This window comes from Rhineura floridana, chromosome 1, assembly GCF_030035675.1.
Source record: "Rhineura floridana isolate rRhiFlo1 chromosome 1, rRhiFlo1.hap2, whole genome shotgun sequence".
NCBI classification, from domain to species: domain Eukaryota; kingdom Metazoa; phylum Chordata; class Lepidosauria; order Squamata; family Rhineuridae; genus Rhineura; species Rhineura floridana.
The window spans coordinates 273,450,622-273,475,488 of record NC_084480.1 but is presented as its reverse complement, the minus strand read 5'-3'; the positions used below and the strand labels follow the sequence as shown (position 1 = coordinate 273,475,488).

Sequence of the window (24,867 nt, the reverse complement as noted above, 5' to 3'; positions counted from 1 at the left end):
GTGGGGATTCGAACCCTGGTCTCCCAGGTCATAGTCCAACACTGACCTGGGGGAGGAGCAGGGAGGGGAGGGGGAGGGGAGGAGATTGGGTGGGTGGGTACTGGGCAGAAGGGAAGCCCCTTTCCTTTATTTATTTATTATTTGATTTATATCCTGCCCTTCCTCCCAGCAGTAGCCCAGGGCGGCAAACAGAAATGATAAAAACACTTTAAAACATCATAAAAAGACTTTAAAATACATTAAAACAAAACAACTTTAAAAATATTTTTAAAAAAGCTTTAAAAACATCTTTTAAAAAAGGGTTAAAAACATTATTAAAGAAAACATATTAAAAGCAATTGTAACACAGACACAGACTGGGATAGGTCTCAACTTAAAAGGCTTGTTAAAAGAGTAAAAGTCTTCAAAAGGCACCAAAAAGATAGCAGAGAGCAAAAGAAAAACATTATGAACAGTATCATTGCTTTTCAGTGTTTCCCCCACCTTTTTATTCTACAGCAGGCACATGTAGCCTCCCACCCAAATTTAAACCAAAGCTGTCCCTGGCCACATCCACACCAGGCCTTTATTTCACTTTGGACAGTCATGGCTTCTCTCAAAGAATCCTGGGAAGTGTAGTTAGTGAAGGGTGCTGAGAGTTGCTAGGAGATGCCCTGTTCCCCTCACAGGCCTTCAATCAGAGTGGCTGGCTGTTAAACCAGTCTGGCCACTGGAGCTCTCAGTGGAACAGGAGTCTTCTCTCAGCACCCTGCACAAACTACACTTCCCAGGATTCTCTGAGGGAAGCCATGACTGTCTCAAGTGAAATCAAAGTCTGGTGTGGGTGTGGCCCTGATTAGCCAAGCCCAGCAGCTGTGAGGCTTTTAGAACACTGACAGTTGGTTCTTACTGAGCATGCCCCGCGTTATCATAGGCTTCCAGCCAAAATGTCTTAAATTAAAAATCAGCTAGGCATTTTTTTAACTTTTAAACTGCAGAAGATGAAGGTCAGAGTATGGGGCAAGGCCAGTATTAGGATTACAGGTACTCTGTGAACATGGCTGATTTTTAATGAATTTCAACAGATTATGAGAACTCTCAAGAGAAGAAAGTCCAAAAGGGCTCTGAGTTTTTTTCTCCCTTTTTAGACTTTGAACTCTCGATTCTCTCTGATTGTTTTGTGTATCTCCATGAAAATTGACAGGGTTGTTAAGCAAGTGTTTCTGAGTTCAGGACTATACGTTTTGTAAGGTTTTGTTTGAATGAGCTTATGGGAAGCCTCAGAATGGCATGGGGGTATTTTCACGTTAACATTGCGGAATATGAAAAATCCATGCTGGCTATAGTATACAGCCACTCTTGTGGCTGTATAATTAAAGTCTGTTTTTATGATGTTGTGGGGTGGTGTTTTTTGTCCTTTTGTTTGCTGCCTTGGTCTCCCACTGGAAGGGCAGGATATAAATATAATAAATAAATAATTGGGGGGTGGGACACAATGCTGTAGACACCAATCCTGGGTGCTCTTTAAATCAGATTCCTCTGAGGTGGATGAGCATTATTACACATTTGTTCTAGGGAGTTGCTGTTGAGGTGTTTTCTTCAGAGCTTGGAAGTAACTAGTTACAAGTAACGAATTACTTGTAATTCATTAATTTTTTGAGTAACGAGTGGGTAATTCCTTTACATTCTGATTGTAATAGAACTAGGAGTAATTTTACTACATTTGTGGAGTAATTGTAACGTTTCCAGAATTACTTTTGGGCATTACTTGGGGGGGGAGCTGGGGAAGTCATCTGCTCCTCTGATTTGTGGGTGAAAATCATGTACCTCAAACTGGGCTTCTGTGCAGCGTCGCTCTTTCCTCATGCTCTGTGGATGGGTAGGAGGCAACGAGGGAGGAGGCGGAGAGTGAGACGAGGTGGAGTGGAGAAAACAATTATTTAAAAAAACGGATAGTGGTGGTGAAGAATGGAGTGGGAGGGGAAAAGGAGCCGGAGGCCAAGAACATGGATAAAGGAGAAGGAGGCAGCAGCAGAATGGAGATAAAGAACTGTGGAGGTAAAAGATGACAATGTGCATGTGTGTGTGTGCGCGCGCGCGCGTGTGAGAATACTGTGTTTGCATTTTGTACACAAAGTGGCCTCCACCACCCTCTGTGGCTACTGTGCTTCATTTGCGGTATTTTAAGTTTTTTGCATCTCAGGGGAAAATGTTTGCTTGAGTGCGTGTCCCTTAGGTGGTGGCAGGGCAGGGTCTGGGAGGTGGTTAAGTGAGAGAGATTATGCTGGCTGGCTGAGTGGGGGGGTTGCACTTGATTTGACATGCAAAGATCTGAGTAGTGGCCTCAGCCTCCCTCCCCACCACCCTTACCAGCGGAGAGACCACCATTGCTATCTTATGAATAAAAATAATTATTCTACTACCTTTGTATGTGTTTGTTTATTTTTAATGTTGTTTTAGGTTACTTAGATGTGCAGCAGCCAAGGCCAGCACCTTGTAGGCATTTTTTTAAAAGTAACTGAAATGTAATTGTAGTGATTACTTTGGAGGAAAAGTAAAGTAATCAGTTACTTTCAGAGCAATTGTAATTGTAACGGTAATTACTACTTTTTTGGGCCATGTAACTGTAACTGTAATTTATAACTTTTAAAAAGTAATCTTCCAAGCTCTGGTTTTCTTCTTCCTCCTCCTTGCTACCTTCCTGATTTTGAAACTGCTCTTACCTAGTGATGGATTTGCAAGGAAACCACCTGATATCAAGCTATGCTATTCAAGCAACCAGTGAATCACTAGGACAGATGCAACAATTTGTAATTTATTAGTCGGCAATGCCAATTGCAGCTGGTTGCTTATTATACAGAGCATGCAGGGATTGACTCAATAGTCGTGTCTTTTGCACAGGACACTTTCTGGTGCTTTTTGGACGTTCTATTACTTCATGTCCAGTTGTGGTAGGAACAGAATCAATAAGTCTTAGAAAATTTTATTTTCTTTCTCTCTTTTCGGGGATATGCACTTGTTGATGCTACCATCCATGAATCAATGCACTGGAAAACTTGTTACGCATGAAGGAAGTAGGCTCTTCCACGCAACACATGGTCACCCCAAACTTTGCTGACTTTCCCTTCCCAAAATCGCTTCACCAAGCCCAACGCTTTTCTCTTTCTCTCTCCTCTCCACCCCCCTCCTCAGGTAGATGCACAACCCGAAGCGAGGTAAGTCTCGAACCACTTCCTTGTCCTTTTTACTGCCGCTAGGCCGCCGCCACCGCCACAATATGTAAGTGCAAGTGCCTAGCCGACAGCGCGCCCCCCTTGTCTAGCTCCGCCTTAGAAAGGCTGGGGAGCGTGCACGCACGTCCCGGCAGTCAGCGCGCCTAGGAGGGAGGGGAGAGATTGAAGAGAGCGAGGAGCCGGGTGGAGGAGGGGCAGGCGCGCCTGCTTGATGCAATTCGGCAAGGGAGTCGCTCCTTAAAGGGTCAGCGCTCTAGAAGAGACAAGCGTAGGTATTAACTTCTTTAAGGGCCTGTGCGAAGCGGTACCTTTTTGAGCAGGCAGCATCGCCCTTCTTTCCGGCTCAGGTATTTGTTCAGGAAAGCAGAGCCTATTGATTCCAAGGGAACAAAATCGCCCTGCAAAGTTCCAGTCCTTATATCTCTTTTCTTAGGAGCGTTTACCGGGGGATTTACTTCCGAGTGTATCCAAGTGTCACCTTACAGACCGATCCTGTGCATGCTTACTTGGAAGCAGATCCCAATTGAGTTCCAAAGAGCGTGTACAGGATTGCATTTATTTCCCTTCCTGATAGAAGCCTTCAGAATTACAGTATTTAAGGCTCAGAGCAGGTAGGGGCCGTCTTCAAGGGGATTCTACTGGGTCCCACTTTCCTCTATTATCCAGGATTACCTCTCAGCTTTTCTGTCGTCTTAAACGCACGATCCTATCCACCTTTCCTCAAAAGTCCCATTGTGTTCAGTGCGGCGTACTTCCTAGTAAACACTCCAGTGTCTGCAGTTTCTTTAGGAACGCCCCCGCCTTTCCTAGCTTGCGCCCTCCTAATTGTAACCTTCCCCTCGCCTGTTCGTTCTGACTTCGTCTACCTTTGCTTTTTACCATTGCAACGCTATCCAGATTGATCGACCTCTGCCGTTTACCTGTGTAAAGAGCTGAGGGGTACACGGTTCTCTCCTCTGAGGTAGGTTGAATAGAGATTGGGATGGGCAGTATTCATGACCGAGTGGGGATTGGCTTGCCCTAAGTTTTTTCTTTTTTACTGAGCCCCGTCTGGGAAATTCAACACATGCAAGGAAATTAAATTATTGTTGGATTTCTGTCACTCGCATGGCTGTTAAAAAGTGGGGGTGGGGGGAGAATGAAAAGTGGCAACTGTAAGCATGGCATATCCTTCCTTGGGAGAAGATGGTGTGCTAGTTGGTCCAGAGTATCACTTCCATCTCATGAGTCTTTGTGGAGTTGCTGTATCACTTCCATCTCATGAGTCTTTGTGGAGTTGCTGTAACGTTTAAGTTAACTTGCAGCCTGTACTGACCAAGAAAAGCAAGGCCTGGATTTGGGGAAAGGCCGAACCTCAATGGTAGTGTTTTGTCCGGTTCCTGGACATGTTAGAATTAAAAGCAATTAATTGGATGACCAGGTTTACATTCCAACTTACTGTTAGCCATGTAGGGCTATTTAGTAAAGTTTATCCCCATTTTCATATCTAAGTGGATGGTGCAGTGTAAGAAACACGTACTCTTTGAGATCCAACCAATACTCTCTTCATGATTTTTAATGCATGTCCCAATATCTGTAGGCAGGACATTGGTCCTGACTTGGTTCACAAGTGGATGTACTATCCATATACATATGTACTTAGAATTTATATAACACATCAAAGCAGTCCACATATGTTATCTTTGTAATCTTTCCAGGAATGCTGTAAAATTGGCCAGATTGAGAGCTGAGGCAGAGAAGGTAACTTACCTCAGCCCTGTCTAGTAAGTTCACAGCTGAGGTAATATTTAAACTAGAGATTTCTTGGTTTCCAAACTTTTTCCCCCATAGGCCACTTGAAAATTGCTGACGGTTTTGGCAGACACGTAATGATTTTTCTGTCTGTTGTAGTAATTGTAATTCAGTAGAATTCAAATTGTAATACAATAAACTACACTATAATAAATAAAAGAAGCAATAAAATACTATTAAAATTAATATTAATATTTAAAGTGATGGATGTACTATTTCCCATCTTCAAAAACAAATCCACAGACAGTCCACAGACCACCTGAATGAAGCTTGCGAGCCACAGTTTGATAACCCCTGGTGTACACATTCCCCCCCTTACCTCGCTTCTCTTATATCCTTGTGCATTCCTGTCCATGATCTTCACACCTCCACCAGAAGGTCTCCAGCTCACTCCAATGACTCTACCCTTATTTCCTTGCTGCCCTTATTTTTGGAACTGTCTCCTGAAACCTGAATGATACCACCTCTCTTTTTTACTTTTTACTCCTCATCTCTTTTCATCCCTCAAGACCCATCTTTTCCATGAAGCTTTTGACACACTAGTTCCCTATTTCCCCTAAGCACACTTGACTGAAGTAATTGTATGTTCCTTCCCTTTTTTTACACCTGCCTGCACTTCTTTGCCTGTTTCTCAAGGCAGGGATCTGCTGTCTTGTATCCAGTAATGTGCTGTGCATACTGATGGTGTTCTGTGAATAACTGGAATAGTGCATTAAACTATACCAACTCATTTTTTTCCTATAAATTAAGCCACCTGGTCTGCCACATATGGACCTAGCACTGTTTCTTGGAGAAGTCTTGAATCTGTGAGCCATCTTCACATTTCATAAAAGCAATTGACCAGTTCTTTTTAAAACCATTGGGGAATTAATGAGATTGATTGCCACCTGACAGCAGCAAGTAGTGCCTGAACAGAAAGGAATAATGGGAGACAACTGCCTAAAATGTACAGCTTCTAGACAGTGTTGAAAGCCTGAGACCAAAGTATTGCAAGGTCACCAAGTGCCCATCACCAGATGATAAATATATACATATTCTCAGGTGACATAGACTTGAACCATCATGAAATCAATAGACTGCAACACTGTCCATATTTTTTTTTCAAAAAACGCTTCCAGCATTTGTCACAATACAACCCAGTTGTTCTCTGCCATATATGCTTTGGTATTCTTAACATATGTTGTAGACAGCCCTGGGAATGCATTAGCAAGTGTTCCTCAAACGTGCTCACAGGAGAACATTCCCTTAGTTACTGATTGTTCGTTACAGCTTGGTCCCAGGCTATTATCTGAAGGCACATGAGGCCACCACCTTGCAGAAGATAAGCAGGTCTGGGTCTGATTAGTGCCTGAATGGGAGACTGCCTGGGAACTACATGTATGCCTCCTTGGTTTCTGTGATGAAAGAAAGGCTTAGCTGCAGGGGAACTTTGAATATGTTCACAGATCATGCTGGGTGATGGTGGCACCCAGCAGGCCTGGCCAATGCTCTGTATGAACTGACAGCACACCCTAGAACATGCCCCAGAATCCTCTGCAATGAGCAAATTTCAACATGGAGAAGGTTCATATAAAGTAGAAAGACAGAAAATAATTACTCCAGTATATCTGTACACTCTGCACTGCACCCTTCCCCTAAAATTACCAGAACCATTTGATCTTTGCTTGCAGAAAAGTAGCTTTGATCTGAATTCTGGTTTGAGTTAAAGGAAAATAGAATTCTCTCCAAATACTGAAAGGTGGTCACAGCACCTACTACAGTGTCTTGTATACTAATTGGATAGGCTTACATTCTCTCGCCCATGGTGCTCATTCCTCCTTCCACATCATTTTGTACAGTAAGTGAATGAATGAATCTTTATTTTTACCCCGCCCTTTTTCCAAAACTGGAACTCAGGGCGGCTTACAAATAAAAACTACACATAGGTAAAAAAATATACAAAAATATACAATTAAAATAGAATTAAACTATTCGTGACATTAAAACCATGAAACATACACTTAAGATACTAAGACAATTTAAAACATTAAGAATAGGACCATAGAACAATACAACAGACCTTATGAGGCCCTATCTTAAACATCTTCTAGTCCAAAAGCCTGTTGGAATAAAAAAGTCTTTGCCTGCCAACGGAAGGATAGCAAGGAAGGGGCCATTCATGCTTCCCTAGGAAGAGAGTTCCAGAACCTGGGGGCAGCCACCGAGAAGGCCCTATCTCACGTCCCCACCAATTGCGCTTGCGAAGGTGTTGGAACTGAGAGAAGGGCCTCTCCTGAGGATCTCAACACCCGGGCAGGCTCATATGGGGAAATACAGTCTGACAAATAGCCTGGCCCTAGGCCGTATAGAGCTTTATAGGTCAAAACCAGCACTTTGAATTGTGACCAGAAACAAACTGGCAGCCAGTGGAGCTGTCGTAACAAGGGGGTTGTATGGTCCCTGTAACCAGCCCGTTAGCACTCTGCTGCAGCTCTTTGTACCAGTTTAAGTTTCCAAACAGTCTTCAAAGGCAGCCCCACGTACAGCACGTTACGGTAATCTAAACGGGATGTAACTAAGGCATGCATCACTGTAGTCAAATCAGGCGTCTCCAGGAACGGGTGCAGCTGGCACACCTGTCTTAACTGGGCAAAAGCACTCCTGGCCACTGCAGAGACCTGGGCCTCCAAGTTCAAAGCTGAGTCCAGGAGCACACCCAAACTGCGAACCTGTGTCTTCAGGGGGAGTGTAACCCCATCCAGCACAGGCTGAATCCCTATTCCCTGATTTGCCTTTCGACTAACCAGGAGCACTTCTGTCTTGTCTGGATTTAATTTCAATTTGTTCGCCCTCATCCAATCCATCACTGATGCCAGGCACCAGTTCAGGACCAGGACAACTTCCTTGGCTTTAGGTGGAAAGGAGAAATAGAGTTGGGTGTCATCCGCATACTGATGACACCAAACCCCCGGACAACCTCACTCAGCGGTTTCATGTAGATGTTAAATAACATGGGGGACAAAACTGAGCCCTGAGGGACCTCATATGTCAACAGCCAAGGAGTCGAACAGGAATCCCCCAGCACCACCTTCTGGGTTCGTCCCTCCAGGAAGGAGCCGAGCCACTGCAACACAGTGCCCCCAAGTCCCATCCCGGCAAGGCGGCTCAGAAGGATACCGTGGTTGATGGTATCGAAAGCCGCTGAGATGTCCAGTAGAACCAACAGGGACACTGTCCAGCTCTCTGCATAGGTCATCCACCAAGGCGACCAAAGCCATTTCTGTCCCGTAGCCAGGCCTGAAACCAGACTGTAATGGGTCAAGATAATCCGTTTCATCCAAGAATCTCGAGCTGGGCAGCCACCACACGCTCTATTACCTTACCCAGAAATGGAATGTTGGAGACTGGCCGATAATTACCCATTAGAGAGGGATCCAGGGAGGGCTTTTTCAACTAAGGTCTTACAACTGCCTCTTTTAGGCACATTGGAATTCTGCCTTGTTGTAAAGAGGCATTTACCACTCCCCTCACCCAGTCGGCCAGTCCCCCTCTGGCACTCTTAATGAGCCAGGAAGGGCAAGGGTCTAGCAAACATGTGGTGGCTCTCGCCTCTCCGAGGATCTTGTCCACATCCTCGGGCTGTACAAATTGAAAAGAATCCATTGTTATTGGACAAGCAGGAGCCAAAGGTGCATCCCTTGAGTGCTTATGTGGCAAGAATTTCTTCATTATCTTGCCCATATTTCTACTTGATATACTCAACCAACATATTTAAGGGCTATTAACTATCTTAACAGTGATACAATCTTTTTTTTCTGAACATACTCTTAATTTTCATATTTGATCATTTCAGCAATAGGAAATGCTATGAGTTTGCTACAGAACACTTACATCCATTTTTTAAAAGTTGGACTAAGCTTTTGTCTTTTCCTGAAACCAAATAAACAGCTTTCTGGGGAAGCATAAAGGTAAATAGTTGAGAAAGAGAGAGATTTTAAAATGAAATACTAATTGGGGGTGGGGGTGTCATTGTACCATAATTAACACTTAATTATAGAGTTAATTGTTAGATTGCACATTTCAATTGATAGAATAATACCAAAATATAGGATGCAAATTACATAAGTGTTACTATTGCTAAGTGAGTACTTCTGCTGTTTGAACTTGGGGAACAGACAGATGAAGATAGCAAACTCAGTGTTCAAACCTCAGCTTGCCAGTGCATGACTTTGGGGTAGCTTGCACTTTCCCAGCTTGAATTCTCCTTGAATACTTGCTCTAAAGCAGTGGTTCCTAAACTTTTTCCCCCATGGACCACTTAAAAATTCCTGAGGGTCTTGGTGGACCACTTAATGACTCCATAGAACTCAAATTATAATACAATAAGATACAAGACAAGAAATAAAAAAGCAATAAAATACAATTAAAAATTAATTTTTTGTTGTTATGTGCCTTCAAGTTGACTATAACTTATGATGACCCTGTGAATCAGTAACCTCCAAGATCATCTGTCGTGAACCACCCTGTTCAGATCTTGTAAATTCAGGTCTTTGGCTTCCTTTATGGAATCAATCCATCGCTTGTTTGGTCTTCCTCTTTTTCTACTTCCTTCTGTTTTTCCCAGCATTATTGTCTTTTCTAGTGAATCATGTCTTCTCATTATGTGTTCGAGGTGTGATAACCTGTTTGATCATTTTAGCTTCTAGTGACAGTTCTGGTTTAATTTGTTCTGACACCCAAATATTTGTCTTTTTCGTGGTCCATGGTATGCGCAAAGCTCTCCTCTAACACCACATTTCACATGAATTGATTTTTCTCTTTTCCGCTTTTTTCACTGTCCAACTTTCACATCCATACATAGAGATCGGGAACACCATGGTCTGAATGATCCTGACTTTAGTGTTCAGTGATAATCAATATGAATACTTAATACATCTTCAACCACAAATCTACAGAGATGCTATAGACCGCCTGAATGAAGCTCATGGACCACTGGTGATCCACAAATGACCCCTGCTGTACAGCCCAATAAAGTATAATTGAAATTATAAAAATAATAATAAAAGTATTCTTTGTCATAGAAAGCCGTGTGGTCACAATGGCAACCAGGGACAACAATAGCAAGAAAGTGACTCCTGTGCTCAGAATAAGTCAGCTTGATGCCCTTGAACTAAACAAAGCCTTGGAACAGCTGGTTTGGTCCCAGTTTACTCGCTGTTTTCATGGATTTAAACCTGGAATATTGGCTCACTTTGAACCAGAGCTTAAAGCTTTTCTGTGGCTTTTTTTGTGGAGATACACCATCTATTCAAAGAATGCAACAGTGGGACAAACTATTCTGAACATTCAGTACAAGAATGACTTATCCCAGATGCAGAAATACCAGACATTGAGCAAGCAACAGAAATTATGGTATCTTATTTGTACTGTTGGTGGGAAATGGTTGGAAGAAAGGTGTTATGATTTATTTAGCAATCGTCCATTGGAGTTGTTCCAGAGGACAAAGTACGTTATTAACTTAGTAGTTGGAGTCCTCAGACTTTGTGAATTGCTGAACTTCTTAATTTTTCTTCAGAAGGGAAAGTTTGCTACACTTACTGAACGTATTTTAGGAATCAGTTCAGTGTTCTGCCAGCCACAGAATGTCCGTCAAATTGGATTTGAGTACATGAACAGGGAACTCCTGTGGCATGGATTTGCTGAATTTCTAATTTTTCTTTTGCCACTTATTAACATACAAAAACTCAAACTTAAAGTCTCTTCTTGGTCTCTACCTATTTCAGGATGTCCCAGAAATGAAAATAATTCAGTAGCATGTTATAAGGAATGTTCTCTGTGTGGGCAATGGCCCATTATGCCTCACACCATCGGATGTTCACATGTTTTTTGTTACTATTGTATTAAAAGCAACTACTTATTTGATTTGTATTTTACTTGTCCTAAATGTGGCACAGAGGTGCAAGATCTGCAGCCATTAAAATATAAGATAGAAATGAAAGAGGTAGATACACAATAAGCTTGTTAAAGTTTTCATCAAATCCATAATTAAGTATAACTTGTGCAATCTATGGAACTACTGTATCCTGATACATAAATTCTGTTTTACCTCTAGTAGTTTCAACCTTTCTGTAATAGTGAATTCTCTCTTAGCTGTTGCTACTTTTTAGGTTGTGTAACTTTACTGTAAAATGATCAACAGCTATAAAGAGATCAGGTTTTTTTAAAAAATTGCAAACTCAATAAAAGTGTACATAAAGAATGAAATTGTGATTAATTTTTGCCCATATGATTTATACTATCCTAACAAAAGGCACTGAAAGATAACCATTTTTAAGGTAACTAAAGCATGATTTGCAAGTGCAGCCTCTTGTAATAAAGTACATTTAATGTAACCACATGGATGCCAAAAAAAGAAGAAGAAGAGAATGGGTTGTTACAGTGTAGTTAAAATTGCCATAAATTGTGTGGGAAGCTACTTCACACAATTGTTTCCCATGTAGTGCTGCATATGTTCAGTTGCATTATAAATAATTTAACCACATTAGGTGGTATTCAATGCTAGTCCTATTCAGGGTAGACCAACTGAAGTGAATAAACATGACTGTTTACTAATTCATAGCATTGAATACAACCCCCTGTAACATCAGCAAATCAGGCTTGATTTGCAAATACTTTGAACCCAATCCACAAACCCTGTTGTTGTTACACAATCCCCCAGTACCATTACATCTCCAATACGTCCATGGGCTTTACAACATCAGAGCCAGTGTGGTATAGTGGTTGGAGCATTGGACTAGGACTTGGGAGACAAGGGTTCAAATCCCTCCTCAGCTATGAAGCTCATGGGTGACCTTGGGTCAGCCATGGTTTCTCAGCCTAATCTACCTGACAGGGTTGTTGTGAGGATAAAATGGGGAGGAAGAGAACCATGTCTACTACCTTGAGCTCCTTGAAGGAAAGGTGGGATATAAATAATTGTAGGACAATTGTATCCTGAAGTAGCATACACTATGAATTGCAATATGACAATGAAGCTTAAAGTATTATCACAATGCGACTCCCACGCTACTGTAGACATCTGAGCTCTTGCAAAACGTGCGCTCAACCCACAAACAAGTGTGGCATTTTATAGGTGGCTCAAGAGATATTTTGTGGAGTCTCTCTTTACCAGGAGCCACAAGTCTATGGTGCTTTGTACTGCCCATGATTTTGGATGGAACAAAGCCAACCATTGCAGATAGACTTAAAGTGAAGGTAACTTCAATACAATGGACAACAACAAAATGTTCTTATTTGCATAGCACCAGGTAAGGTTTCAAAATGTGGGCCTCTTTTTGCTCCAGAGTTCATCATCAGCTTGGTTTCCTAGATCTTCTACTGAATCTAGTTCCAAGCAATTGTCCTAACTATACAAGTGTAGTGTTTCACATTAGTCTAATAGTGATTGGATCAGTATAGATTTGTATAACTTTCAAATTCTAGTATGTTATGGCTAATATTCCGTTGAAAAGTAAGATTGCTGTCAAACTACATTTTTTTCTTTTGAACTTGTTTTCAAAGAAAATGGTAACATTAGTCTTGGTTTAGCTTTCTTGGCCACCAAACTTCCTTGGTTATCAATCCAGTTTTTATACAGTAGTTAATGGCCTCTGTGCTAGTGCTACAGCATGAGTTGATGATCATAAACAAATTAGAATGTTTTAGGTAGGAACATTTCACTTCAGGAGAGATTTCTCACAAAAAGTAACATTTGTAAGAGAGTTAACATTTTAGTTTGTATCCCTATTAATTTTGACTTAAATAGACTCTTAATTGCTACTATGTACAGTATCCCAGAAACTGATTATGTGCATCTTACCTAACAACCTGAAGTGGAACCCTTAGGTTGATGAGCAAAATAAGGAATGGCTTAATAAAATGGTGTGCACTGTCTTTGCACGAATAACAAACCAAATAGGGCCAATTCAGGCCTATTTGCATCCTGTCTAGATTGGGTTGAAGCAGCTACAATCTCTAGAGAGTGGATTGGCTAGTCCTAAATCGATTTATAGAGATTTGTACAGGTCTGTAGCTCAAAACAGTCTTTAATAAACCCAGACAGAAGGTCTCTGAAATGGAGCAATTACAATACCATAAAGAAGAACACCAGGTAGGGGGAGAGGGAGGAAGGCTAGAATGCTATCACCCCACCCAACATTCTCTAATTGCAGTGCTTGGAAGGGGTTAAGTCTTAACATGCAGAAATCTTTTGTGAGTTCTGTCTCAGAAATGTTTGATGAGGGCTGGGTGCCATTTGTTTAGCTTGCATATGTTTTCTGTTCTGTCCCAATGAATCCCAGTCCCATCCACACAGTTTATTGTATGGTCACAGACCCATTATACAAATAAGAAAATTAGAACAGGCAAGATAAAAAAGGATAAACAAGTAGGTACATCTAGCACAAGAAAATCAACATGAAATACTAGAAATGTATTTACTGCGTAAAAATTGGGCCGCATGGAGAAATTTGGCAACCCCAAGCGATATTGATTTATCTGTGCCAGATAAAAGGAACTTCAGTTTGTCCAAGGTTGTACCTCCAAGCGAATTCACGATCAAGGGATTTAGGAACTTGATGCGTTCAGTGGAGTAAAGAGGACAAATAAAAAGAACATGAAACAGATTCAATTTCATTAAGTCGGCAGGGGCAAAGGTGATTAGCATGTGGGATGCCCCGAAAGCGGCCCTCAAGAAGGGCTGATGCTAAGCAGTTAAATCTAGCCCTGGTAAAAACTAATCTATAGCGCGGCAGATCTAAAAATTCAAGATACGGGGCAGGAAGGGGGGAAAAGAACCTCAATCCAGAGTGGAGGGGGGAACAGGTTTTAGCGACATTGGCTATGTCACACTGAACCAGTCCCATCCTTATTCACATAGTGTTTAAAAAAACAACAACTTTGTGTTATTTTTTATTTTATTCAATTCTCATTGCTAAGAATTATTATTAAACTTTGTAGACATATTTAGCCACAGATTTTGGAATTCTGTATTATTATTACTATGATTATCCAATGGCTACCCACAAACAATAAGCAGCCAGCTTGTGTGGTTACACATTTTATTATTATTATTAACCAAACAGCTAGTGAAACCTTATGGGCATATTAGCCAGCATTCTGAGATGATGATGTTAAGATGATTTCCAATTGCTAACCACAGTGAATATTATTAATATTAAATATTTTTACTTTTCCCTCACTACTGCTGTGGACAGGGTCTCTTTTTTAAAAGAGTCTTTCTTGGAAAAAGCACGTACATAGTATTACAAATCTAATTTTTAAAAACCCTAAAAAAAATTCAAAATCTTGAAGGAAGGAATAGGGGAAACAGGAGTATGGCATGTTTGAGCAGTCACAGTTTTATGCAGTCACATTTCTTACATTTGGGGAAACTGCTGGGGTCAGCACACCCAGAGTGCAATAGATGAGTCTCATCCGGGGAATACCACCTGAAATTTGGCAGGGCTAATCTTTATAGGAGATGGGCAGAGCAATCCAACCTTGCTGAATAGCAAAGCCACTTGAGGCAGAGCTGGCAGAAGGGGCCACCACATCTAGCTGTCACTCAGAGGCCTCTTCGAGGAGAGGACATTGGCTGTGCCAGCAGGGTGCAGCAGAAGGAAAGCAAATACATGTTTATTTCCACCACCCCTTTTCTCACCATACCGGCTGCCATGATGGAGGGCTCTTCAGGAGTGGTCTCACTACCGCCTCTTTCAGGCAGCCAGGGACCACCCCCTCTCACAGAGAGGCATTAATCACTTCCCTGGCCCAGCCGGCTGTTCCATCCCTGCTAGCTTTTATTAGCCAAGAAGGGCAAGGATCCAGCACAGAAGTGGTTGCACGAACCTGTCCAAGCACCTCGTCAATGTCCTCAAGCTGTACCAACTGAAACTCATCCAAGAAATTGGGACAAGGCTGTGCTCTGGATACCTTGTTTGATTCACCTGCTATAACACTGGAGTCGTAAGTCCTGGCGGATGCTAGAGATTTTATCCTGGAAGTGCCTAGCAAATTCATTACAGTGGGGCCTCAGATGGTTCTACCATGTCCCTGGGGCCAGAGTGTAATAGTCCCCGGACAATTCTGAAGAGTTCTGCTGTGCGGGAGATTGATGATTTGATAGTGGCAGCAAAATATTGTCCTCACTGCCCCTAAATACAGCTTACCATAGGCACTTACCTATTTTAAACTTTAAAGGTGGCTAACGTGTGGTGTAGTGGTTAAGGTGTTGGACTACGACCTGGGAGACCAGGGTTCGAATCCCCACATAGCCATGAATCTTACTGGGTGACCTTGGGCCAGTCACTGCCTCTCAGCCTCATGAAAACCCTGTTCATATGGTCTCCATGAGTCGGAATCGACTTGAAGGCAGTACATTTACACATTTTACATTTAACATAAAAAACCTCTGGAGCTAGCCACCTGCAACTTGGCAAGTTTCATCCCCTATATAGCAGCAACTGTGTCTCAAAATTATGTATCTCTGGGCCAAAAAAACACACGTTATCACCATTTTGGTTTCGCAAGGTCAGCTAATGGGTTTTCTGGAGATTTGAAATATCTTGACTGTGATCTGCATTGGGTCCAGATCTGTCCAGACTGGATTGGATCTGATCTATATTTACAAATTGGAGCCATAAATTGGATCAGAGGGTATGCATACAGCTCCCCAAATGCTTGTTTATAAATGAAGCCTTGCTAATAACTGTACACAATAAAGAATTGAAAGCAAAGCTAGTTTAATACAAGTTGTCCAAATTTAGTGTTTTGCAGACATTTTTTCATCTATCTGTCAGTTGCAATCTTGCGTGCATCTATTCAGAAGTAAGTTACATTGAGTTTAATGGGACTTACTCTCAGGTAAATGTGTATAGGATTGCAGACTAAAGGTGTTTTGTTAACCACGATAAGTAAGAGTACCAGTTTAATTTTAAAGGGAATCATTCCCAAATACAAATACAGCAAGTTTTGTTACTGTACCATTTGCAAAGAAGGGAATGACTGAAGAGCTTTTTTTGTGGTACATGAATGGTGGGTTGGGTCGGAATTTCTCTATTGAGTTGCGTAGCAGAGTTGCGTAGCGCTGCGGAACGGAGAGTATTGAGCGAGCTTAGTGAGTGTGTGTGTGAATCTTTGCTAAGATTCTACCTTCCCTGCAAATTAGTCAGACAGAGACTTTAAGCTTTAAAATAAGAAACAACTACTTTATTCTGGAAGTACATGCTTGATAGGAAAGAGTTCTATATCTAGCTAACTAGCTATGCTGGAGCAACGAGCACTGGTCCCAGTACTCGCCCTCATGCTGGTTGAGAGGGAGAGACAAAGGAAAGATGTCTGCTCCCCTCTCAAGAGAAAAGAAGGAACTGGGAAGGCGGGAAGGAACTGGGATCAACATCCTTTGCATATCAGTCTAGCAGGAGGAGGAGAGACGGCAAGGATCAAAGGACAAGTATAGCCTGGCAACAAAGAGGTCTCCTCTCTAGCTAACCTTTTTAACCCCATGCAGCCTCAACCCACCAAGTTGGAGTTGAACCTCATACATTCCAACAGGTTGCTCAGAATGAGCATTAGTGGCCTGCATCCCACTTGCTTTCTAGTTGATCTGTCCTCCTCTCCTTCCAGCCTGTCATAGCCCACTAGAATAGAAAGGAAGGTTGTGGCTGACCAAGGAGTTTTTGTTCTTTTGGAATCATGCTCTTGTGAAAAACTGCAAAGCTCCCAAGAAATGGATAAACCTCTGTCTTCTTTAAGCTTCCAGCAGCAAGCCTCCCTCCTATGGAGCTTGTTGGGAGTGGGCAGCTATTCTAGCCTTTTGATCTGGGGAAAAGAGGGGAACAATCTAAGGCGAATCAGAAAGAAGGTGCTTCCTCTTGTGATATTGAACTCACAAGTGGCATTTGTTTTAATCTGAGTATTTTGTTTCATTTCTATCCTGCCCTGGGATCATGATTTGATGAAGGGCAGGATATAAATTGAAATAATAAATGCATTTCATAATTGTTCTCTTTAAGGGTTCAAGCAGCCAGAGGCTCAGCCACAGCCTGGTGAAAAGGAGAGAGAGAGAAAAAGATTTATCAAGCCACTCTGCTAAGGTTATTCATAACGTGCGGGTTCTCTATATTCCCACAGCGCTTCCAGAAGTTGCATTTACTTTTTTGCCAATAGCGTTATGGTTATCACTTCATGGTGATAAACATTAGTGACATTGCACAGATTATTCATGAAAATTGTGGGGGGGGGGAAAGAGTTTAAAACCAATTTATTGCCTTAAAGAACTCTTCCCACCAGGAGCACCATTTAAAGAGGTTCTTTTGACCAAGTTATTTATTACATACTAGAGCTATGTATCTGATAATTTTGAGATCATATTACTGTGTTCTTTTAAATTGCCCTGCTGTTTTGCAGTTTCATCTTGACTCTATCCAACAGTGGGTCTTCCTGTGAGCCATGTGTCTCTCTTCCACCCCCAAAAGCTTGTAACTGTGATCTAGCTAATGTTTCTTACCATAGTGAAGAAACTGGGTCTTTCTCTGTAGCAGAGCCATGCCATCAGTAAAGACTAGTTTGCCATTGGAAGGATTTACCAACATGATGTTGCAAGTCAACCTGTGGACAACTAGACATAACAAACTGTCTCAGGGCATTGGTCAAATTTACTTGTAGCTACAGAATATCCTTCCTTATGATATGAAATTGGGTTATATCAAGCATGGGGAACCTCTGCCCCATGAGCCAAATTAGACCTATGAGGTTGTTTTTCTCCAGCCATGCCCTCCTCCCCCACACTGACAACATATATGATGTCAATTATGGAATATATAAAACTGTTGCTGCAAAAGAACAACCTTAAAGTGTGCTTCCAATTGTTCCCCTGCGGATGGCACCTTTAAAATGTGCCAAATGCAAGCTCTGCCGGGATCGGCTTCAATCCGAGCTTACAAGCAGAGCCAGTCTGTGCAAAGGAACATTTTTCCTTTGCAGACAAGGCAGGATTTAGTTCCTCATCCTTGGGTTAGATGAACTATGGGGGATCTCTTCAGCCAGAGGGATTCATTCACATGCACTAGGCCAATCTAGAAAAGTGACACTTGCCATATTTTTTAACTAACTGCTGGGCTCTTCATTGCTGCTTGCATCCACTGGTGAAGAAAAGATAGGAAGAAAAGAAGATATTCCTTGTGGATTGCTCCCTGACCATTATTGGCTATATGGTTTTCTGCTAGAAAAAAATGACAATAAAGTTTAATTCCAAAGTGCAAAATAAAAAAAGGATAAAAAGATAACTGTAGTATCTGCATGGACTCTGCATGGTACACACCCCTCACAATTTAAGCAAGCTAGTTTTCCCAGAGCAATTGCCAAATGAGGGCTAGAGTTACAGTTTGCGCTCTGACAGGAATCCGTGGGGGGTTGATATTAAGCACACTGAGGGTAATTAAGTTGTTGTAATCATTAGTTTAGCAGCCAGTTTGGCACACGGCTGCGGTCTCCCCACCTTAGCCATAAGCAAGAACATCAGTTAATTTCCTCTTCTTTCAAGTTCTGTCATCTTTACAAGGGAATACAGTTGTTTTAACTCCTAGAGTTTTGATGTAGCGAGGCAGTTTTGTAGCTCCAAGGAGAAAAGAAAAGTCTTTACACTTGAGCTTATAGTGCAGGCCTATCCATGCCTACTGTGAAGCATTGGCTTCAGTGGAACTTCCAGGTAAGTGTGTATTCTATACACTGCATTGGATTTCAGCCTTATTCTTTCAGTTGAAAAGGCGATGTGAACTTAGCAAGCAGAATTGGGGAGGGAGGAGCCATCTCCAGTGTGGAATCCTGTGACTGCAGAAAGCTTTGGACCTTTGCTTTCTTTTTTGAAGAACTGCTGAGAAATGTAATTTTATTCTGTCAGAATGCTTCAGCCCCCTACCTCTGCCCTTTCTTCTTTTTTCCCAGGGCAAAAACATTCTGAAACTTAAAATAGGACTGCAGATGTGCTTTCTACTTTGAACTGGAACTGTGGTTTATCGTCCCTTTCATACTATTCCCTCTCCTTAACTGGATGGATGAAAATTTTTAATGTCATTATAAGAGTAATGGGTCTGTTTGGGTGTTTGGTAGCAGATAGTATTCTACTTGTGATTGTCTTTGCAGTAATGCATTGCTTTGAATTTGGAATTCTATTATTTTACATCTCTGGCAGTTTAAAGTGTATTTTTTTTTATAAACAGCAAACTTCACCTCATAAAAATTCATTACATAAGGGCATAAACAAGTATTTTTCCTTCCAGTCATTGGCAGTAAGTGATTCATCAGTTTTCCACAGAAAACCAATTTCATTGCAGATGTTCTGTAATTTCCACTCTTCTTGAGTTGTAGAATTATATCAACCAATCCCAACATAGGCTATATAGAATTTTTGAAGGAGTGTGTGTGTTTGTGCACATGCATTCATGTGCACGCTTAATCTTTTTAATAGGATTGACTATCATTTGCTGTCTCATCAGTTTTTCAAAATCACCATAAAGTAATCAGTCTGCCATTCTTTCCTTTGGCACATAGGCTATCATTTTATTCTGTTGAAAGAGTGCAATTAATAAGGTGTGGAAAAGCAAAACCACATTTCCCCTCACTGGTGTCCTCCACACATTTTAGACTACAACTCCTGTCAGCCCCAGCCAGCTTGGCTGGGCTGGCTCAGAATGATGGGAGTTATAGGAGGGTTCAAGGATGCCGAAGGTTGGTATGCAAAGTAGCAGGTCCACATTTCCCTTCGGAAAGTGACTTAAATGTATAGAGGGGGATATACAACCTTTATTGGGAGAAGGACAGGGGGAGTTCCACCCTGTTATTATTTGATCTCTCGGTGGCTTTTGATACCATTGACCATGGCATCCTTCTGAGCTGACTTGGTGAGATGGTATCGGAGGCACTGTTTTACAGTGATTCCAATCCTACTTCCAAGGTTGTTTTCAGAGAATAGCACTGGGTGATTGTTTTTCACCCCCCTGGCAGTTGCACTATGGGATGCTGTAGGGTACCATCTTGTCCCCAATGCTGTTTAATGTGAAGCCCTTGGGAGCAGGCATCAGGAGATTTGGGGTGAGGTGCCAGCAGTATGCTGAAGACACCCAGCTCTATTCCTCTGTAACATCTGATTTGGGAGAGGCCATGCGAGCTCTGGACTCGGTGGTGGGCTAGATAAGGGGCAATAAATTGAGTCTGAATCCTAGCAAGACGGAGATGCTGTGGGATGCTGAGTTTGGATAATTTGTCAATTGCCTGCTTTGGATGGGGTCGTACTCCATCTGAAAGAGCAGGTTTGTAGTCTGGGGGTGCTCCTGGATCCACCTTTGTTGCTAGAGACCCAGGTGACCTCAGTGGCTAGGAGTGCCTTTTACCAGCTTCAGCTGTTAAGACAGCTGCAGCCGTTTCTGGACCAGGATAGCCTGACCACTGTCGTCTGTGCACTGGTAAACTCCAGGCTGAATTACTGTAATACACTCTATGTGGGGCTGCCCTTGAGGATGGTCCAGAAAATGCAGCTGGTGCAAAATGTGGCAGCATGATTGCTCACTGGAGCAGGGTATCACCAACATGTTTCCTCATTGCTGAAAGAATTGCACTGACTGCCCATTAGCTACCAGGGCAAATTCAAGGTTCTGGTTTTCATGTACAAGGCCCTATACAGCTTGAGACCAGGATATCTGAAAGATTGTCTTATCACTTATATGCCCAGTTGATCACTACTCTCTGCAGGTAGGGCCTCCTGTAGATACCATCTTATCAGGACATCCATTCTGCACAACATAGGAAGTGAACCTTTAGTGTAGTGGCACCAGCGCTTTGGAATTCCCTCTCCTTAAATATTAGACAGATGGCATCTCTGTTATCTTTTCGGCACCTACTGAAGACCTTCCTCTTTCAACAAGCCTTTTAAGTAGAGACCTTATCCCAGTCTGCATCTATGTTGGAATTGCTTTTTAAGATTTTTTTAAAATATATTTTCTTTTAATATGTTTTTAAAGCTGTTTTGTTTTAATATATTTTAATGTTTTTATGTTTTAGTGTTTTAGTGTTTTTGTTTGCTGCCCTCAGGTGTGTGTGTGTGTGTGTGTGTGTGTGTGTGTGTGTACAGAGAGAGAGAGAGAGAAATGTAGCAAACTGATGTCTAGGATGAGATAGTGAGGTTTTTATCCATAGGAGAGAAGCATTGATTTTGGGACTGAGCATGTAAGGAGGGGAAGGCTTGGTCCTTGAAGGTTTGTTTCTTAGTATCCATTTCACATTCTCTGTAGGTATAGAATAAATTTTGTCTGCCATGGTGCACAGCTGGATCATGACCACTTCTGCTGAACATAACAATTATTAAAAGAGCCTGGATTTAATTTACACTTTAAAACATTAAATTAATTTTTACATGCAGATATTAGTGGAAATTCATTAGCATCAATGTGTCTTTATTGAATGCCTTGAGGACTACTAGAACAACTGGAATTCAATGCGGGAATCTGGAAAAAGACAATTAGGATTCAGAGTAAGAGCCAGTCAAGCAAGGATTAAGCAATACAGGTGAGGGGAGTTGAATGACATATCATATGAAGTGGATTATTGTTTATTTATTTATATCATTTATATCCTACTCTTCAGCCAGGAAAACTCCCAGATCAATTAAAAACACAGAGCGAGAGAGATCAATAAAAAGAACACACTGAAAGCCAGCACATTTTGATTGCTGTTAACATTAGGCTAAAAAAAAAAATACTTTCAGCTTTATTCTAGACCAAAGGTTCCCAAATAACAGTCCACCTGAAGCTTTGGCAGCACACTTAACAGCAGAACAAGACAGCTCAGTCCATCAAAAGCCTGGAGAAAATGGTGAGTCTTTACCTTATGCCAGAAAGAACGAAGGTACCAGGGAGACCTCACTGGGGAGACCACTGGTGTTGTCCAAGATAATCCCACTTATTTTGATTTTATTACTCGCTTTATCGTTTCCATGTTCCGAGTAAGGAGGGACTCAACAGAGAGTTATTATATTATTATCCAAGGTAATGGATATTTCGCATTCTGCATGTTAAATTGAAAATACCGCCTGTGCTATTCTGCTGCTTCCCATAAGCTCATCTCAAAACAAAACCTTACAAATGTATAGTCCTGAACTCAGAAACACTTGCTTAACAACCCTCTACATTTTCCTGCCCTCTCTAGGGTGCACACATTAACATGATGAGGGGGTTTGAGAGTGTAGAAGAAGCTGAGAGCAATGCCATCAGGAGTCTAGACCAAGAGGCTAGACTCCTAGCAGGGGCACCCAAGGCGGACTAGTCAATGCGGAGACACCAGACTAAGATGCATCCAGACTCAGGAATGCAATGATAAACCACATCTGAATACCTTTTACCAAGAAAACCCTATGAATAGACTATCCAAAATGCAACGTGAGGTAGTGCTGACAGATGAGACCCCCAGGTCAGAAGGCACTCGTCAACTTACTGGGGAAGAACAATGGACAAGTATGAAGAGCTGTGACTAATGACGCAATTGGGTCAAAGCCGAAAGGAAGCCCAGAGGCTGAAGTGCACAGATGTGAAAGGAGAGTCCGGAGTTGTTCAACGTATAGAATAGGAACATAGAATGTGAGAAGCATGAACCAGGGAAAGTTAGAAATTGTCAAGGAAGAACATATCAACCTTACAATATTTAGCATGAGTGAATTAAAATGGATGGGAATGGGATGCTTTCAATTAGGCAACTACAAAATATTTTTTGCAGGAAATGATAAATTAAGCAGAAATGGGGTTGCTCTAATAGTCAGAAGTGATGTAGCAAAAGCATTTAGGAGCTATAAGGCAAGGTCTGAGCAAGTGATATCAACTAGATTTAACGGGAAACCTATCAACAAAACCATCATCCAAATCTATGCTGCAGCGCCAAACACAGAAGAAGAGAAAATGGAGACAGTTTAAGCAGAAGTACAGGAAGAAATTGATCATACACTAAAACGGGATGCTCTGATAATCATGGGGGACTGGGATACAAAAGTAGGGAACAGAGAAGAACCAGAAATTGTGGGGAAACGGGGCTTAAGAGATAGAAGTGAAGCAGAAGAAAGACTTATTAAATTCTGTGAAGCCAATAATTCATTTCTTGCAAACACATATTTCGAGCAACCAAAAAGACGACTGTACACGTGGACATGACCAAATGGTCAATATAGGAATCAAATTGATTATATAATTGGTAGCAGAAGATGGAGAAGTTCCATACTTTCTGCAAAAACAAGACCAGGAGCAGGCTGCGATACAGATCATGAAGTGGTCGTATCGAAAATCAAAGTAAAACTAAAGAACAACAACAAAGCAATCATAATGCCAAAATACAATTTAAATAACATCCCAGAAGAATATAAAAATTAAATAAGGAACAGATTTGAGGCTTTAAACGTTAGTTGATACAGAACCAGAAGAACTATGGATTGAAGTCAGAGAAAGATGGCATACCAATAGAGTTGCTACAAGAATCTGTCCAAATTTTGACGAAAATTTGTCAACAAATATGGAAAACTAAACAGTGGCCCACAGATAGGAAGTGTTCAATATATATCCCAATTCCAAAGAAAAGGGATAGCAGGGAATGCAGTAATTATCGAACTATTGCCTTAATATCCTATGCAAGTAAAGTAATGCTCAAGATTCTACAACAACGGCTCTTACCATATATGGAGTGAGAAATGCCAGAGGTCCAAGCTGGATTTAGAAAAGGAAGAGGTACCAGAGAGCCAGAGCTTGGAAAAGTTACTTTTTTGAACTGCAACTCCTATCAGCCCAGTCCAGTGGCCATGCTGGCTGGGGCTGATGGGAGTTGTAGTTCAACAAAGTAACTTTTCCAAGCTCTGCAGACAGCATATCAGAAACATACATTGGATAATGGAATGGAGCAAGGAATTTCAGAAGAAAATTATCCTGTGCTTTATAAAGCCTTTGATTGTGTAGATCATGAAAAACTATGGCATGCTTTAAAAGAAATGGGTGTGCCACAGCATCTGATTGTCCCGATGCGCAACCTATACTCTGGACAAGAGACTACTATAAGGAGAGAATACAGAGAAATATGAAGGGTGTGAGATAGCGGTGTATTTTATCACCCGAATTATTTAATCTATATGCAGAACATATCATACAGAAAGTGGGATTGGACCAAGATGAAGGAGGTGTGAAAATTGGAGGGAGAAGTGTCAATAATTTAAGATATGCAGATGATGCCATACTACTAGCAGAAACCAGTAATGATATGAAACCAATGCTGATGAAAGTTAAAGAGGAAAGCACAAAAGCAGGACTACAGCTGAACATCAAGAAGACTAAAGTAATGACAACTGAAGATTTATGTAACTTTAAAGTTGACAATGTGGACATTGAACTTGTCAAGGATTATCAATACCTTGGTACAGTCATTAAGCAAAATGGAGACAATAGTCAAGAAATCAGAAGAAGGCTAGGACTGGGGAAGGCAGCTATGAGAGAAATAGAAAAGGTCCCCAAATGCAAAGATGTATCCCTGTACACTAAAGTCAGGATCATTCAGACTATGGTATTCCCGAGATCTATGGATGGGTGTGAAAGATGGACAGTGAAAAAAGTGGATAAGAGAATGTGAAACGTGGTGTTGGAGGAGAGCTTTACAGATAATGGACTGCAAAAAAGACAAATAATTGAGTGTTAGAACAAATTAAACCAGAACTTTCTCTAGAAGCTAATATGATGACACTGAGGTTATCATACTTTGGACACATAATGAGAAGACATGAAGACATGAATTCACTAGAAAAGACAATAATGCTGGGAAAAACAGAAGG

The 24,867-nt window shown here is 41.5% G+C and overlaps 1 protein-coding gene across 17 annotated transcripts in view; it reads left to right on the top strand.

Moving 5' to 3' along the window:
* The window catches only part of PEX2 (peroxisomal biogenesis factor 2), a 55,030-nt gene that overhangs the window by 18,497 nt on the left and 11,666 nt on the right, over positions 1 to 24,867 (top strand). For 2 of the 17 annotated variants that reach the window (XM_061601796.1, XM_061601785.1), the window contains exons 2-3: positions 21,436 to 21,581; positions 21,781 to 21,887. The exons of 1 other annotated variant lie outside the window; for it this stretch is intronic. In XM_061601796.1, coding sequence (XP_061457780.1) covers positions 21,511 to 21,581; positions 21,781 to 21,887 — 178 coding nt within the window. In that variant the 5' untranslated portion in view covers positions 21,436 to 21,510. 14 more of the 17 variants (XR_009759546.1, XR_009759544.1, XM_061601754.1 and 11 more) reach the window with 13 other exon arrangements.